The sequence below is a fragment of the Periophthalmus magnuspinnatus genome, chromosome 6 (assembly GCF_009829125.3).
Source record: "Periophthalmus magnuspinnatus isolate fPerMag1 chromosome 6, fPerMag1.2.pri, whole genome shotgun sequence".
In the NCBI taxonomy this organism is placed as follows: Eukaryota; Metazoa; Chordata; class Actinopteri; order Gobiiformes; family Gobiidae; genus Periophthalmus; species Periophthalmus magnuspinnatus.
In genome coordinates, this window is record NC_047131.1 from 9,116,710 (window position 1) to 9,131,927 (window position 15,218).

General features: G+C 42.8%; 1 protein-coding gene across 1 annotated transcript; it reads left to right on the top strand.

The window, feature by feature from the left end:
* Positions 1-609: 609 nt before the first annotated feature.
* On the top strand, positions 610-14,590 carry LOC129456333 (trichohyalin). Its single transcript, XM_055222563.1, has 10 exons — positions 610-615; positions 6,085-6,198; positions 6,618-6,878; positions 7,334-7,474; positions 7,665-7,865; positions 9,533-9,720; positions 10,070-10,283; positions 13,768-13,866; positions 14,102-14,166; positions 14,428-14,590. Exons 1-10 carry the CDS (start codon positions 610-612, stop codon positions 14,588-14,590), a joined length of 1,452 nt encoding a protein of 483 aa, XP_055078538.1.
* The last annotated feature ends 628 nt before the right edge of the window (positions 14,591-15,218 follow it).

Genomic DNA, 15,218 nt, shown 5'->3' on the forward strand with positions numbered 1-15,218 from the left:
AAATCAAAGTTTGAGGTGGCGCTACCGAGTCGTGTTTCGTAATTTTTTCTCGGGGTCTTTTGTGACAATTAGAGCTCGTCGAGTTCTAATTTCTGACACCACTCACTGCCATGTCGGGGCGTGTTTACTACTTGATTTTTGCCATTTTCCACGCTCCAGACGCGGTTTTAATGAGCCCCTCACCGGGACGTTGTCCCAGGCTCGGGCCTAATGAACTGGCACGGCATAGAAGGTAAACAGCGCTCCCTACTGGTATTAAAGTGGTTTAGCCACAGATCAAATGAAACCTGCGCAAATACCGAATCGTTAAACTTTAATGTCCCAACTTTATGTACAACTAATCAGTGTTCTCTGGTTTATAGACTATGAATGTAAAAATGATCTCTGTTATTATGTTTTCACAAGGTATATTTTGTTAAAGTTATGAAGTAGCTACAATTGAGAAAAAATCACCTTGAACGTTATATTTGCCCACTGATATTCAATCTAAACAGAAATAAACGGGTGCGACGAAATAATAAAAAATAATGTACATAATGTATGTAACGTACGCGCAAAGACACCGGTGGAAGTACGGTCCGTGGTGTAGGCATGTCCCATTTCGACAACATGGCGGTTACACTGAGGAGTACACATTTTCGGCTGGGTACTTCGATCGGTACTTAGGGGAGTACTTCAAATGGTGCATTTGGCGAATTGGGACACTGCCTATGATTCATCAAACAGGCTTCCACACTTCAAACTTTGTTGGCTGTAATCAGGGCAGTGATGTATGATGTCAGATAGAAAAAAGGAGTCAGAACAGTAGACCATGCTATTAGAACACCTTATATACAATTTAGTAGAAAAAAGCTAAAGTTTATTTAGCAGGCTTTGAGGTCAAAAAGCTCTAATAATAGTGTTTTATTGTCAGAGAATCAGAAAAAATGCTAGTTGTTAGCTTTGCCATCACTGCAAAACTTCATACATTACTCATTGTGGTGAGTAGTTAGGATGCTCTGCTTAAAGTCAGTGAGGAATAACTTTGGACTGCTGCAAATCATTTAAAATGAACTAGTTTGTTTTTTTTAAATTTTTAAGACAGTAAAAATCAGTGACATTCAGCCTTTAGGTCTGTGAGCCTGTATCATTAGAAAAGTATCAGATAGTGTTGATGTTGCACCTCACCAAAGCAATCTCCTAGTTTGTGAATTCACTTCACTAATGCAGGTGAATGGTGGAACGGTAAAATGTATGGTGATTCAAAACTACATGTGACGCACACAAAATGTGCAGTCACATTTTATGTTATTAATTATTGGATTATTTACAAAGAGACTTACTTGAGGCTCCTGTTGCTTTAAAATATACTAGATCCTTCAATTATTATAAATTTTTAATGTGACTTGTTTTATTTGAGATTTTTTCATGTTTTGGGAGAGTGCCACAAGGGGCCGGTGAAATGTAACATGAAGCGAGGCTGCACAGAACCGAGCTCACTGCCTGTCGTCTCATTATTTTTCCTGGTTTTTCAGATAATTTAATGTTGTTCACACATAAAACTGGATACAATGATAGTATATATTATTTAGGATGTTTAGCACCAATGTAAAAGTACGTTTTTATAAAAGTAGACCGTGAAATAATCACTTTCATTTCTGCAAGTTACCGTGAATTGAACACGAGGTTCTGTAATGGCGTTGCTCTTCTAAAACTTGAACGGCCATGTGAGACAAGAATGTGTAATAAGACTTTATTGTTAATGTTAAGAAATCACTTTTTGCACTTGTGTTATTAGTAAGAATGTTTGTAAAAGTTGGTAAATGTTTAATAGTAAATAGAAAATTGTGTTAATGTGTTAGCCAGACTTTTAAAAGAGTAAATTATTATTTCAGATATGCTTAAGTAAGAAACTTAATTCAGTAAATGTATAAAGTAATAGATTTACATTTTTATAAGTAGGAGTACTTATTATGCTGGTATTTTGCATATGAATGTGTTTTTGTTTTAGTAAAAAAGATAATTTATTTTCATGAAAGTAATTGGTGAATGCTATTGTCAAAATGTGTATTTTGAATTATTTGTCATTAAACATAATATGAAGCGAGGCTGCACAGAACCGAGCTCACTGCCTGTCGTCTCATTATTTTTCCTGGTTTTTCAGGGATTTTCTTCTGTTCGGGTCTGCCCCCTAGACCGGACCCGTAACATACACAACTAACAGGCCTTGTTTCTTCAATGATAGAATTTCACTGAAATAATCAGAATATCTATGTCTATGTGTGTAATTATGTATTTACTTAAAGAGGGGTATTATACAAAATCGACTTTTTTGGAGTTTTCTTGTTATAATGTTGTTCCCTCATCAAAAACATGCCTCAAGTGGTTTTAAATGTCATCCATGCATGTTTGAGTCCGTTCAAACCCTCCTTACAGTTAGCTGAACGATTCTGTCCAATGCTCCATCCACAAATATACAAAAACATGATACCAAACAGTACACAATAACTTGACAAACCTGATGTGATGTGTAGTTTTATAGCGGGGTGCACACTGATTGTGCTGTGATAGTGCTCTGAAGGGGGAGTGACTTGACGCAGAGAGCAAAGAGAGGGGAGACTCTGAGCGTCACAAACAAAACTGAAACTTATTTAACATGTTAATACATTGTTTTCTGTGAATATAGCATTTTCAAAACAATTAAAGGTAACATTGTGATCTAAATATGTCGTCTGTTAGCAGTTAATACTCTCCAGAAGTAAAATACCCCCTCTTTAACATCTGCACCAGTGACAGAACATTCCCTTGTTGTAGATAGACTGTTTCTGACAGCATGGCCTGACAAACTGTAGTGTGTCATGGTGGCTGAGGGGCTCGCACTCATGCCTCACAACAAGAAGGTTATGGGTTTGATTCTGGTTTCCACTATCAACACAGAGCACACACATGCACAGCTAAGGCCCTGACGAAAACTAACTCTGGAGATCTGGAAATGGCTCACCAAGTGCTGCACTGTGCGCCCACTGCTCCTGGAAGCTTGCATAAGAGGTGTAGATGGATGGGTTAGAGGTAGAGGACAAATTTCTCTATGGGGACAATAAAGTGTTCTTTAAAGTAGACCTATTCTGCAAAATAGTTTTTTCAGAGCTTCTAATCATGTTATAGTTGTTTCCCCTTCTCATTTCCCCTCTCAAATGTGTTTTTGAAGTGGTCTGTGCATGTCTTTAATCTCTTACTTTCATTATTTATTGTCACCATCTTGCCAATCAACTCTCGTTTTCACCGCTACTGGCTTACACCCACTGCTCTGTACTTACTTCAACCTTCAATTTTATTTTCTTAATCAGTGATACACATAGTAATTTTGATACAAACAAAAAATAAAATAAAAATCTACTACTATATAGATTGTACATGGTTTCTTTGTGTATTTTCTCAAATTTAAATGAAATGTATTTGTTTTCTAAAATGGTCTTTTGTCATTTTCTAATGAAAATGAAAGTTAATGAAAGGTACAGTTAATGAAGGAAAAACTCACAATGGTCACAAAAATAACTTGAATCTGACAAAAGTAATAATAAATAAAAATTCTATGAAATTTAACCAATGAAAGTCAGACATTACTTTTCAGCCATGCTTCAACAGAACTATTTTAAAAATAAACGTATATAAGAAGTCTGGACAACCTTCCTTATCGAAGGGAACCAACAACTTTGTCCACATGTTCATCTGCACAGGTGTCCACAGCACAGAGGACATCAGAGCAGGTATCTGCACAGCTGTCACCTCTACTGGAGCAAAGTACAATCCGTCAGTAGTATTAACAGGGAACTTGGATTATTTTAGTTTGGGAAACAAAGATGAACAGGCCACATTAGAAATCTGACACATTTATTAATTTCAGCCTGGATATTTTAAGCTTGTGGACTTTGAACAGAGAGGGACATTCAGCAAATTGTCAAAGAGAGTCTGCTGTCCCGACATCGAGACAGGTCGGCCTATGATGCCATGTAATAGGAGCTATAGATCATATTTAACAGGCTTTGGGTTATATACACTGGTGGAAAATAAGTAAGTAAAGTTTAAAGTAGATACTTTTTACCTGTACTTCACTTTCAGAGCAGGTATCTGTACTTTCTACTCTACTACATTTTTGAACTGAGCTGAAAAGTAAAAGTATGCTTACTATTGTTTGAGCCCTGCTGAAAAGGTTGAGGGTTTATTTTTAACACGTTCATAATTTGAGCAAACAAAATATACAAATAAAAACAACTAGATGGAGTCGTTCTTATTGAACAAAATTCAGCACAAATCTTTATTAATCAAAATCAATACATTTGAAGACTTACAGGACCTCAACATATGCGCAAAATGACTTCTTACTCTTTAAGTATATCTTGAACAGGTACTTTCTTTGCTCCTATATGTGGACTTTTACTTAACAAAACTGAGCGTTTCATCCTCTCCTGGGGTCCGCCATTGACCTCCCATTGATTTCCATTCATTTTAGCAGTAATAAGTATGGCCCATGCCTGCGGCATGGGGGCTTGGATAGGGCTCGATGTCAGGAGTGTGTTTGGGGACATTAGCGCTTCGCGCTGCGTCAGCGTCAACATTGAGTCAATGGGCTTCACCCATTGACTCGATGTTGACGCTGACATGCTAGCAAGAACAAATATGGGTTGCTAGGACACAGGAGTCTGTGCAAGGTGCGGAAGACAGTCTGCAACGATGAGTGCGAAGCACTCATCGTTGCAGAAGCAATAGGCCCTACGCCCTGTAGGGGCTCGGGCCTAAAAAAAAACAACAACATTTACATCTATCAAGACATTGGCACCACAGTTTTCTAACACGGAAGTCATTGGATTTGTTTCTTTTATTAAGTTGTTTTAGATGAATATTGTGATTTAAAATGTCCAAATTATGATTTAAAATGTCCAAATGATAACATAATGAGCCACAGGTGTCGTAGATAATAACTATGGAACAGACACAAAATGTCCAAATACAAATATGTTCAACATTTATTTGAAAGCAAAGATGTTGGTCTGATTTTCATCTAAAAATCCAATAATATAAAAATAATCCTTATGATTATTATAATAACAAAGCAGGGCCATTTTGAACCAGCGCCCAAAGAAAGGCCCATTCACCCTCCTCTCTCCTCTGCTCCTCCTCTCCTCTGTCCCTCTCTCATTACCTCTGCTCCTCTCCTCTCTCCTCTGTCCCTCTCTCATCATCTCTGCTCCTCTCCTCCTCTCTCCTCTTTCCCGCTCTCATTACCTCTGCTCCTCTCCTCCTCTCTCCTCTGTCCCTCTCTCCTCTCCTCTGTCCCTCTCTCATCATCTCTGCTCCTCTCCTCCTCTCTCCTCTTTCCCGCTCTCATTACCTCTGCTCCTCTCCTCCTCTCTCCTCTGTCCCTCTCTCCTCTCCTCTGTCCCTCTCTCATCATCTCTGCTCCTCTCCTCCTCTCTCCTCTGTCCCTCTCTCCTCTCCTCTGTCCCGCTCTCATTACCTCTGCTCCTCTCCTCCTCTGTCCCTCTCTCCTCTGCTCCTCTCTCCTCGCTGTGTCTCCTTTGTGACTGGGACTTCTTCACCCATTTCCTGCACAGTGGTTGAGAGGAATTGAGGAGAAGGAGGCGAGGCGTGTTCTGTTCAGCGTCCATCCTATCCACAGGTCACAGGGAGCACTTCCTGGATTGAACTTCCTGAAACTGATCCAGCAGCCAATCAGACTCCTCGATGCAGAGGAACACATCATTAATGTTGATACTGGCTCATATCAAACCCTATGGACAGAACATGGGCTAAAGGGAGGTGAAGATGGAGTTTAAAAAGAACTTTCTAGATGGCCACCTAATGACGTCACCAGGTTGGAGTGTTTAGTCAATCATTAAAATATAAACATATCATTTTATTTGCATAGAGATAAATCCATAATAAATCCTGTCCCTGTCCCAACCCCTGTCCCACCCTCTGTCCCAGTCCCTGCCCCAGCCCCTCTCCTAGTCCCAGTCTCGGTCCCTGTCCCAGTCTCAGTCCCAGCACCTGTCCCACTCCAAGTCCCAGCTCCTGTTTCAGTTTCTGTTCTCTTCCTTGTCCCAGACCCTGTCCCAGTTCCTGTCCCCATCACTGCCCCTGTCCCAGTTCCTGTCCCAGTCCCAGCCCCTGCCCCAGTCCCTGGTCATTCACTGCTCTGTTTATCTCCATAGCAGCCGTGTATGTGCAGGTATGAGCTCACGTTTCACATCAAATATAAATGTGCTTTAAATCCCCTGACCTCCATTTGAGACGCTCCACTCCCCTGAGTCACTTCACGACAGAGACAACACAAGGTAAGAGTTTTATAATACGGACACGTTTTTCTTTTACTATTTTCAATCAATTCTTTGTGCAGAGAGGTACATTTACAAAACAGACAAAAGACTGGTAGAAATGAAGTACTATTAAAGGTGTACAATGTCACTTTTCTGCTCTCCATGGTGATTGTTTTGTGTTAAATATTGCACAGGTAAGTGAGATATAACTTCAGACCAGGGCAAACTGTTTAAAATGGACCAGTTCTGTTTTGCACATTTTTAACGCAGTAAAAGTCAAAGTACAGCACCTTTACCTGACTCTCTCTTTTATTCTCCCAGATGTCGCTGAGAGCCAAGTCCCACTCGGACCTCCCGTCTCTGGGGAAGTCCCTGGAAGACCCCCTGCTCTCCTCTCTGTCCCTTAGCTCCTCCAGCATGAACAAGACCAGACACGGTCCAAGTACAGGTCCGAATCCTGGTCATAACGGGTCTAACGTGAGGAGACCGGTCCGAGCTGTGAGGCCCATCAGTGCCACAGCTCCAACGGGCTCGTTCCTACAGGTCAACCACCTGCAGGGGGAGCTGGTCCGCAAGAGGAAGGTGAGGCTAGTCAGGATTTAAAGGTGCACTGTGGAACTGTTCTCGTTCAGGGTACGCCGTCGCCTGGTAGTCTCCATGGAGATGCAGTTGCTTTGCCTGAAATGTGTCACAGTAAGACATTAAACCAGGTTAAGTTATAGGTCAGATCTGTGGAGAGGCGACCCCACTCACAGCAGGAATGAATGGTTTTCAAGATCTTTTTTAATAGATAATGCAGTATTATAGCAAAAGACGAAGTTTAAATCTGTCAACTGGACAAATTGTTGTAGGAATGAAGACGTTTCGCTGCTCAGATTCAAACTTCGTCTTTTGCTTTGGATCAGACCTGGATGACTGAGGGATTACACAGACATAATGCAGTACTATGAAATATTTCAGGAAAAGTAAGAACATCTCCATGGAGAGGGGCAGAAAGAAGAGTTGCAGAGTGCACCTTTAATTTATCTCTTGTTCAGGAGTGTGAGGACTTGAAGAGAGAGAACAAATATCTGTCCAATGAGATCCACATGGAGCGAATCATGATGAGGAATGAGAACGAGCTGACCATGAGGAACCTGAGGAACCTGAACCAGGACCTGCAGAACCAGCTCAAAGAGGTACTGCAAATACTACTACTGCTACTACTGTTTGTCAGTGCCTGATCTCATCTGATCTCAGAGGATAAGCACGGAGACTGCTGTGAATATCTAGTGGAAACTGTTGTTGTGTCCTTAGGCAAGACACTTCCTCCACCTTGCCCTGTATGAATGTGGTGTGGAGGACTAAACCAGCTGTCTTTTTCTGCAGCTGAAGCAGAAGCTGCAGCAGAGCCAGCAAAGGGCAGCACTAAACTCTCGGGCGGCGGAGGAGGCGGAGTCAGCACGAGGAGGGGCGGAGACAGCGCGGGCGGCAGCTGAAGCTCGAGCGCTCGGGTCAGAGAGAGAGAGACAGATCTCAGAGGAGGAGCGCCAACAGCTCAGAGACCAACTGATGCAGCTCAAGTCAGAGGTACAACTGTAGGGAGACTAAAAGAGACACCACGGGACTTTTCAGGTGGACAGAGACTCCTGGAGTGCTCCACAGTATGGCATTAAGCCTGTATCTTCATGGAGACACCAGGCCAAGTCACAAATCACATCTGTGGAGGAGAAATCCCCCATCATGATAAGAATACATGTTTTTACAGCAAAAACACCTGGAATTGAATAAGTTCAGCACTAGTTATTGCAAGAGTTTAGTGTTGAATGCCACACTGTGGAACATTCCACACAAATCAGTAACGAAGAGAAGCGTGTGTCCAACCCCGCCCCCGAGCATTTACACAGTGAACCTTTAATGACACATTTTTTTCTAAATTAACTTGAGAAATGTTGGGCCTCAGTGGCTCAGTTGGTAGAACAAAGGTCTTAAAATCTTAAGTAGATTTTTTTCCTGTGATACTTTTACTTTTACTTGAGTAAGTTTTTACCTCTGTATCTGTACTTTTACTTAAAGATCCTATAATATGCACAATTGACTTTCACAAGGTTTAATCCATGTTATAATGTTGTTACCTCATCACAAACAGACCTGGAGTTGTGTTTTGTTTCATTCACACATGTTTGAGTAACACTTTATTATTAGTCTGTCACATTTCCAAAGCTCAAAATGCGCTGTTCCACCTTGTGATGTCATGAAGTGGTAGTTTTCGTATTGACAGCTCCATTTACCTTGGAATTCCAGGACTGGCAGTATCCAAATGATTCTAGTGAAGGTGTGTGGAGTTTAAAAACACAGTGGAGCACTTCCTGTATTACCACATGACATCACAAGGTGGAACAGAGTGTTTTCTGTTTGAGAGAAGAACTCAGAAGAGAAGCCTAAATGTGCAGGGTTTGTGTGTTAAACATGTGTGAATGAAACGAAACACAAGTCCAGGTCTGTTTGTGATGAGGAAACAACATTAGAACATAGATCAGAGAATAGTGTAATATGGGCCCTTTAAGTCACATAACTGAGTACTTCATCCACCACTGGCCTTGATAGACTGGATCAAGTGTAAGAGGAGAGCCTCGAGTAACGAATACTGCATCAGAACAGAGGGCTGAGGTCATCACTATGGGACCACCGTCTGAGTCAGAGTCTGAGGGGATACAGTGACACGAGGACATCTCTGCTCGGGCCAAACGCGACCTGGTTCAAGTGTCTTTAGAAACTTGATTATTATGATCAGGAGAACTCCAGGGTTTAAATAACAAACAAGATTACAGCACATTTGATTCTTAGTACAAAATACAACAAAGCTTTGATGGAGCAAATCTGCAATATATTTAATTAATTCATCCCTTTGTTTTCAGCTTTGGGTCAAATGTAATAACAGTGTCGACCATTTTTAAATATATTTAATTTTATAGTAAAAGAGGAAATTCAGCCATGCCTCACACTTGTAAATCACTCTACAGGCGTGTGCAGTGTAGACTTTATTCACTCCAAACTCAGACTGACAAAAGTGAGGCTGTCAGTCTGCTCCATCAGCCCCGCTCATCACTTTTCCCTCTTTAAGAATAAATCAGCATTATAATTATCAGTAAAAGCTGTATGTGTTTACCTCGTATCTGGGGACATGGTTAGGTTTTTGAAATGTTTATGAAATTTGAAATATAAATTGTACTTTTATAAAAGTCTTTTACCTTCAGCACAAAGAGCTGCAGCTGCTTCAGGCTCAGATGGAGAAGGATTTCTTTGAGACCAAACTGAAGCTGGACCGAGTCTCTGGAGAAAAACATGCTCTGATCCAAGAGAACCGGAGTCTAGAACAAGAACGAGAGGAGCTGAGGCAGAGACTGAGACAGAGCACCGAGGAATACAGACAGCTGCAAGAGAGGTCAGTCTGCCCCCCAGCCACGAGGTTAAGGGTTCTGATCTCTCTGAGTGGAGTGTGCATGTTCTGTGTTACTGTGGCAGAGTGGTTAGTCGATTCACTTTTGGTTTTATCCTGATTTAGTCCTGATTTAGTCATGGTTTAGACCTTGTTTAGTCCTGGTTCAGTCTGTTTTAGTCCTGGTTTAATCCTAGTTTAGTCCTGTTTTAGTCCTGGTTCAGTCCTGGTTCAGTCCTGGTTTAGTTCTGACTTAGTCCTGTTTATTACACCCCATGATACATTTTCATCTTGATACCCACTGTTGGAGTTCATAAAAAATTTTGACTAAATTATTGTACATTTTATTTCCCAGTGAACAGAACTCGAGGCGGCGTGCTGTGATGTCAGAAGAGGAGAGTCAAAAGGCCAATCAGGCGCAGCGAGAGGCAGACGCTGAGAGACGATTGGCCGAAAAGGATCGTCACGAGCGAGTATCCGAGTGTCTCCAGTGGAAAGAGAGATTCCAGGATCTAAGCCTGCGGATCAGAGCTGAGGAGGAGCTACGAGCACTCCGGCAAAACAAGGCTGTAAGCAGAGTTTAGACCGGGTTTAGACCGGGTTTAGACCGGGTTTAGACCGGGTTTAGACCGGGTTTAGACTGAATTTAGACCAGGTTTAGACCGGGTTTAGACCGGGTTTAGACCGGGTTTAGACTGAATTTAGACCGGGTTTAGACCGGGTTTAGACCGGGTTTAGACCGGGTTTAAACCGGGTTTAGACCGGGTTTAGACCGGGTTTAGACCGGGTTTAGACCGGGTTTAGACCGGGTTGAGACCGGGTTGAGACCGGGTTTAGACCGGGTTTAGACCAGGTTTAGACCGGGTTTACACTAGGTTCAGACTAGGTTTAGATTGGGTTTACACAAAGTTTACACCTGGTTTACACTGGGTTTGAATCAAGTTTAGTCCTGGTTTAGTACTGATTCAGTCCTGGTTTAGTCCTGGTTTAGTCCTGGTTTAGTCCTGGTTTAGTCCTGGTTTAGTCCTGGTTAGTCCTGATTCAGTCCTGGTTTAGTCCTGGTTTAGTCCTGGTTTAGTCCTGATTCAGTCCTGGTTTAGTCCTGGTTTAGACCTGGTTTAGTCCTGGTTTAGTCCTGATTCAGTCCTGGTTTAGTCCTGGTTTAGTCCTGATTCAGTCCTGGTTTAGTCCCGGCTTAGTCCTGGTTTAGTCCTGGTTCAGTCCTGATTCAGTCCTGGTTTAGTCCTGGCTTAGTCCTGGTTTAGTCCTGATTCAGTCCTGATTCAGTCCTGGTTTAGTCCTGATTCAGTCCTGATTCAGTCCTGATTCAGTCCTGGTTTAGTCCTGGTTTAGTCCTGATTCAGTCCTGGTTTAGTCCTGGTTTAGTCCTGATTCAGTCCTGGTTTAGTCTTGGTTTAGTCCTGGTTTAGTCCTGGTTTAGTCCTGATTCAGTCCTGGTTTAGTCCTGATTCAGTCCTGGTTTAGTCCTGGTTTAGTCCTGGTTTAGTCCTGATTCAGTCCTGATTCAGTCCTGGTTTAGTCCTGGTTTAGTCCTGATTCAGTCCTGGTTTAGTCCTGATTCAGTCCTGGTTTAGTCCTGGTTTAGTCCTGGTTTAGTCCTGATTCAGTCCTGGTTTAGTCCTGGTTTAGTCCTGGTTTAGTCCTGGTTTAGTCCTGATTCAGTCCTGGTTTAGTCCTGATTCAGTCCTGGTTTAGTCCTGGTTTAGTCCTGATTCAGTCCTGGTTTAGTCCTGGTTTAGTCCTGGTTTAGTCCTGGTTTAGTCCTGATTCAGTCCTGATTCAGTCCTAGTTTAGTCCTGGTTCAGTCCTGATTCAGTCCTGGTTTAGTCCTGGCTTAGTCCTGGTTTAGTCCTGATTCAGTCCTGATTCAGTCCTGGTTTAGTCCTGATTCAGTCCTGATTCAGTCCTGATTCAGTCCTGGTTTAGTCCTGGTTTAGTCCTGATTCAGTCCTGGTTTAGTCCTGATTCAGTCCTGGTTTAGTCCTGGTTTAGTCCTGATTCAGTCCTGGTTTAGTCCTGATTCAGTCCTGGTTTAGTCTTGGTTTAGTCCTGGTTTAGTCCTGATTCAGTCCTGGTTTAGTCCTGATTCAGTCCTGGTTTAGTCCTGGTTTAGTCCTGGTTTAGTCCTGATTCAGTCCTGATTCAGTCCTGGTTTAGTCCTGGTTTAGTCCTGATTCAGTCCTGGTTTAGTCCTGGTTTAGTCCTGGTTTAGTCCTGATTCAGTCCTGGTTTAGTCCTGGCTTAGTCCTGGTTTAGTCCTGATTCAGTCCTGGTTTAGTCCTGGTTTAGTCCTGATTCAGTCCTGGTTTAGTCCTGATTCAGTCCTGGTTTAGTCCTGGTTTAGTCCTGATTCAGTCCTGGTTTAGTCCCGGTTTAGTCCTGGTTTAGTCCCGGTTTAGTCCTGGTTTAGTCCTGGTTTAGTCCTGGTTCAGTCCCGGTTTAGTCCTGGTTTAGTCCTGATTTAGTCCTGGTTCAGTCCTGGTTTAGTCCTGGTTTAGTCCTGGTTTAGTCCTGGTTCAGTCCTGGTTTAGTCCTGGTTTAGTCCTGGTTCAGTCCTGGTTCAGTCCTGGTTTAGTCCTGGTTTAGTCCTGGTTTAGTCCTGGTTCAGTCCTGGTTTAGTCCTGGTTTAGTCCTGGTTTAGTCCTGGTTCAGTCCTGGTTTAGTCCTGGTTTAGTCCTGATTCAGTCCTGGTTTAGTCTTGGTTTAGTCCTGGTTTAGTCCTGATTCAGTCCTGGTTTAGTCCTGATTCAGTCCTGGTTTAGTCCTGGTTTAGTCCTGGTTTAGTCCTGGTTTAGTCCTGATTCAGTCCTGATTCAGTCCTGGTTTAGTCCTGGTTTAGTCCTGGTTTAGTCCTGATTCAGTCCTGGTTTAGTCCTGGCTTAGTCCTGGTTTAGTCCTGATTCAGTCCTGGTTTAGTCCTGGTTTAGTCCTGATTCAGTCCTGGTTTAGTCCTGATTCAGTCCTGGTTTAGTCCTGGTTTAGTCCTGATTCAGTCCTGGTTTAGTCCCGGTTTAGTCCTGGTTTAGTCCCGGTTTAGTCCTGGTTTAGTCCCGGTTTAGTCCTGGTTTAGTCCCGGTTCAGTCCCGGTTTAGTCCTGGTTTAGTCCTGATTTAGTCCTGGTTCAGTCCTGGTTTAGTCCTGGTTTAGTCCTGGTTTAGTCCTGGTTCAGTCCTGGTTTAGTCCTGGTTTAGTCCTGGTTTAGTCCTGGTTTAGTCCTGGTTCAGTCCTGGTTCAGTCCTGGTTTAGTCCTGGTTTAGTCCTGGTTTAGTCCTGGTTTAGTCCTGGTTCAGTCCTGGTTTAGTCCTGGTTTAGTCCTGGTTTAGTCCTGGTTCAGTCCTGGTTTAGTCCTGGTTTAGTCCTGGTTTAGTCCTGATTCAGTCCTGATTCAGTCCTGGTTTAGTCCTGGTTTAGTCCTGATTCAGTCCTGGTTTAGTCCTGGTTTAGTCCTGGTTTAGTCCTGATTCAGTCCTGGTTTAGTCCTGGCTTAGTCCTGGTTTAGTCCTGATTCAGTCCTGGTTTAGTCCTGGTTTAGTCCTGATTCAGTCCTGGTTTAGTCCTGATTCAGTCCTGGTTTAGTCCTGGTTTAGTCCTGATTCAGTCCTGGTTTAGTCCCGGTTTAGTCCTGGTTTAGTCCCGGTTTAGTCCTGGTTTAGTCCTGGTTTAGTCCTGGTTTAGTCCTGGTTCAGTCCCGGTTTAGTCCTGGTTTAGTCCTGATTTAGTCCTGGTTCAGTCCTGGTTTAGTCCTGGTTTAGTCCTGGTTTAGTCCTGGTTCAGTCCTGGTTTAGTCCTGGTTTAGTCCTGGTTTAGTCCTGGTTTAGTCCTGGTTCAGTCCTGGTTCAGTCCTGGTTTAGTCCTGGTTTAGTCCTGGTTTAGTCCTGGTTTAGTCCTGGTTCAGTCCTGGTTTAGTCCTGGTTTAGTCCTGGTTCAGTCCTGGTTTAGTCCTGGTTTAGTCCTGGTTTAGTCCTGGTTCAGTCCTGGTTTAGTCCTGGTTTAGTCCTGGTTTAGTCCTGGTTTAGTCCTCTCTTTTTTCAGTGCCAGGCGAACATCCAGAGCTTCTTCCTGTGTATGAGTGAGAGTGATCAGAGAGTCAAGATCCTCAGGAACCCGGACGGAACACCCAAGAACTTCACTGTAAGAAAATAAATATTTAAACAAGATTATTACTATCAACTGACTACACTGCCAAATAAGTAAAAAAATAAAAATATTAGTAGTAGTAGTAGTAGGTGTAGAGGTTGCAATTAAACTAGGTGTTGTGAATTAGTAGTAGTGGCAGCAGCAGTGATAGTATATTGTAGTAGTAGTGGCAGTATGTATAGTAGGTGTAGAAGTTGCAGTTGTCTCTATATTTGTATTTTATTTCCAGGAGGGAGACCCTGTCTACATCTCCACTGAGGCCAGTCCAGATGATCCAGAACGGAGCTCATCCAGGTCTGACCACCGGGGGGCACTGATGTACTGAGGGATAACTGAACATAGGGCAAAACATTAATGTGTTAATGTGTTAAATGTGGTGTGTGTGAGTGGTGGAGGTGGGAGGGGCAGAAAGTGAAGTGCAGATTGACAGTCTCACTTTCTCAGTCCACCCCCGGGCAGCTGTGACATCTTTAGTAGATACACAACCAAGTATGGAGTGAATGAATAATGTATTGCATTGCTTAAAAAACAAACAAACATTACCTCTCTGCTCAGGTCCATGGTGCGTGCGGTGGCTCCTGGCTCTGGAGGTCCGGTTCATTTTGATGAGTGTCCCCCGTTCAGCTCAGACAGACCAGGACCAGACTCTGCTCCAGCCTCACGCAGACACGGCAGGAGGAACGTCGAGTACTTCTGGATCCCCACAAACCAGGAATAACACAGGCACCAAGAACGAACCAGGAATAACAGGAACCAAGAACGAACCAGGAATAACACAGGCACCAAGAACGAACCAGGAATAACAGGAACTAAGAACGAACCAGGAATAACACAGGCACCAAGAACAGAAGACAGGATTATAAACCTGGCAGCACCCAAACTTCACAGATCTGATCTGGTGGCAGCGTCTGCTTGTTTCTATGGAGATAAACAAATTGATCGCCATACGGTGAAACATTACAGGCAAAGCAAGAACATCTCCACAGCAATGAGAGAAGTCACATGGTGCAACTTTTATTTACTTTTTACACAAAAATATGAGTCTTTTTTCTGTTTTGCATAGAATGTTTTAGTAAACATTTGTTTAATACAATATTTGAACAGCTAAACTGTTTGTGTACAACTGATTTACAAGAAGATCGCCAACCTTACCTTTTTTGTCTTGCTCAAAGGCTCCAAGATAATTGCAGGGTTGTCAGAAATATCAAAAATCAGATACTCATTGATACTTAAAAAGCTCTGTTTAGTCCTCCAGACCCCGCCCCTCCTCCCCCTTTCCCTTTAGTCCTCAAAACAGTGCCCAGTTTATCAGCTCTTTTTTGAAATGTGGCTGTGGGCGGAGTTTA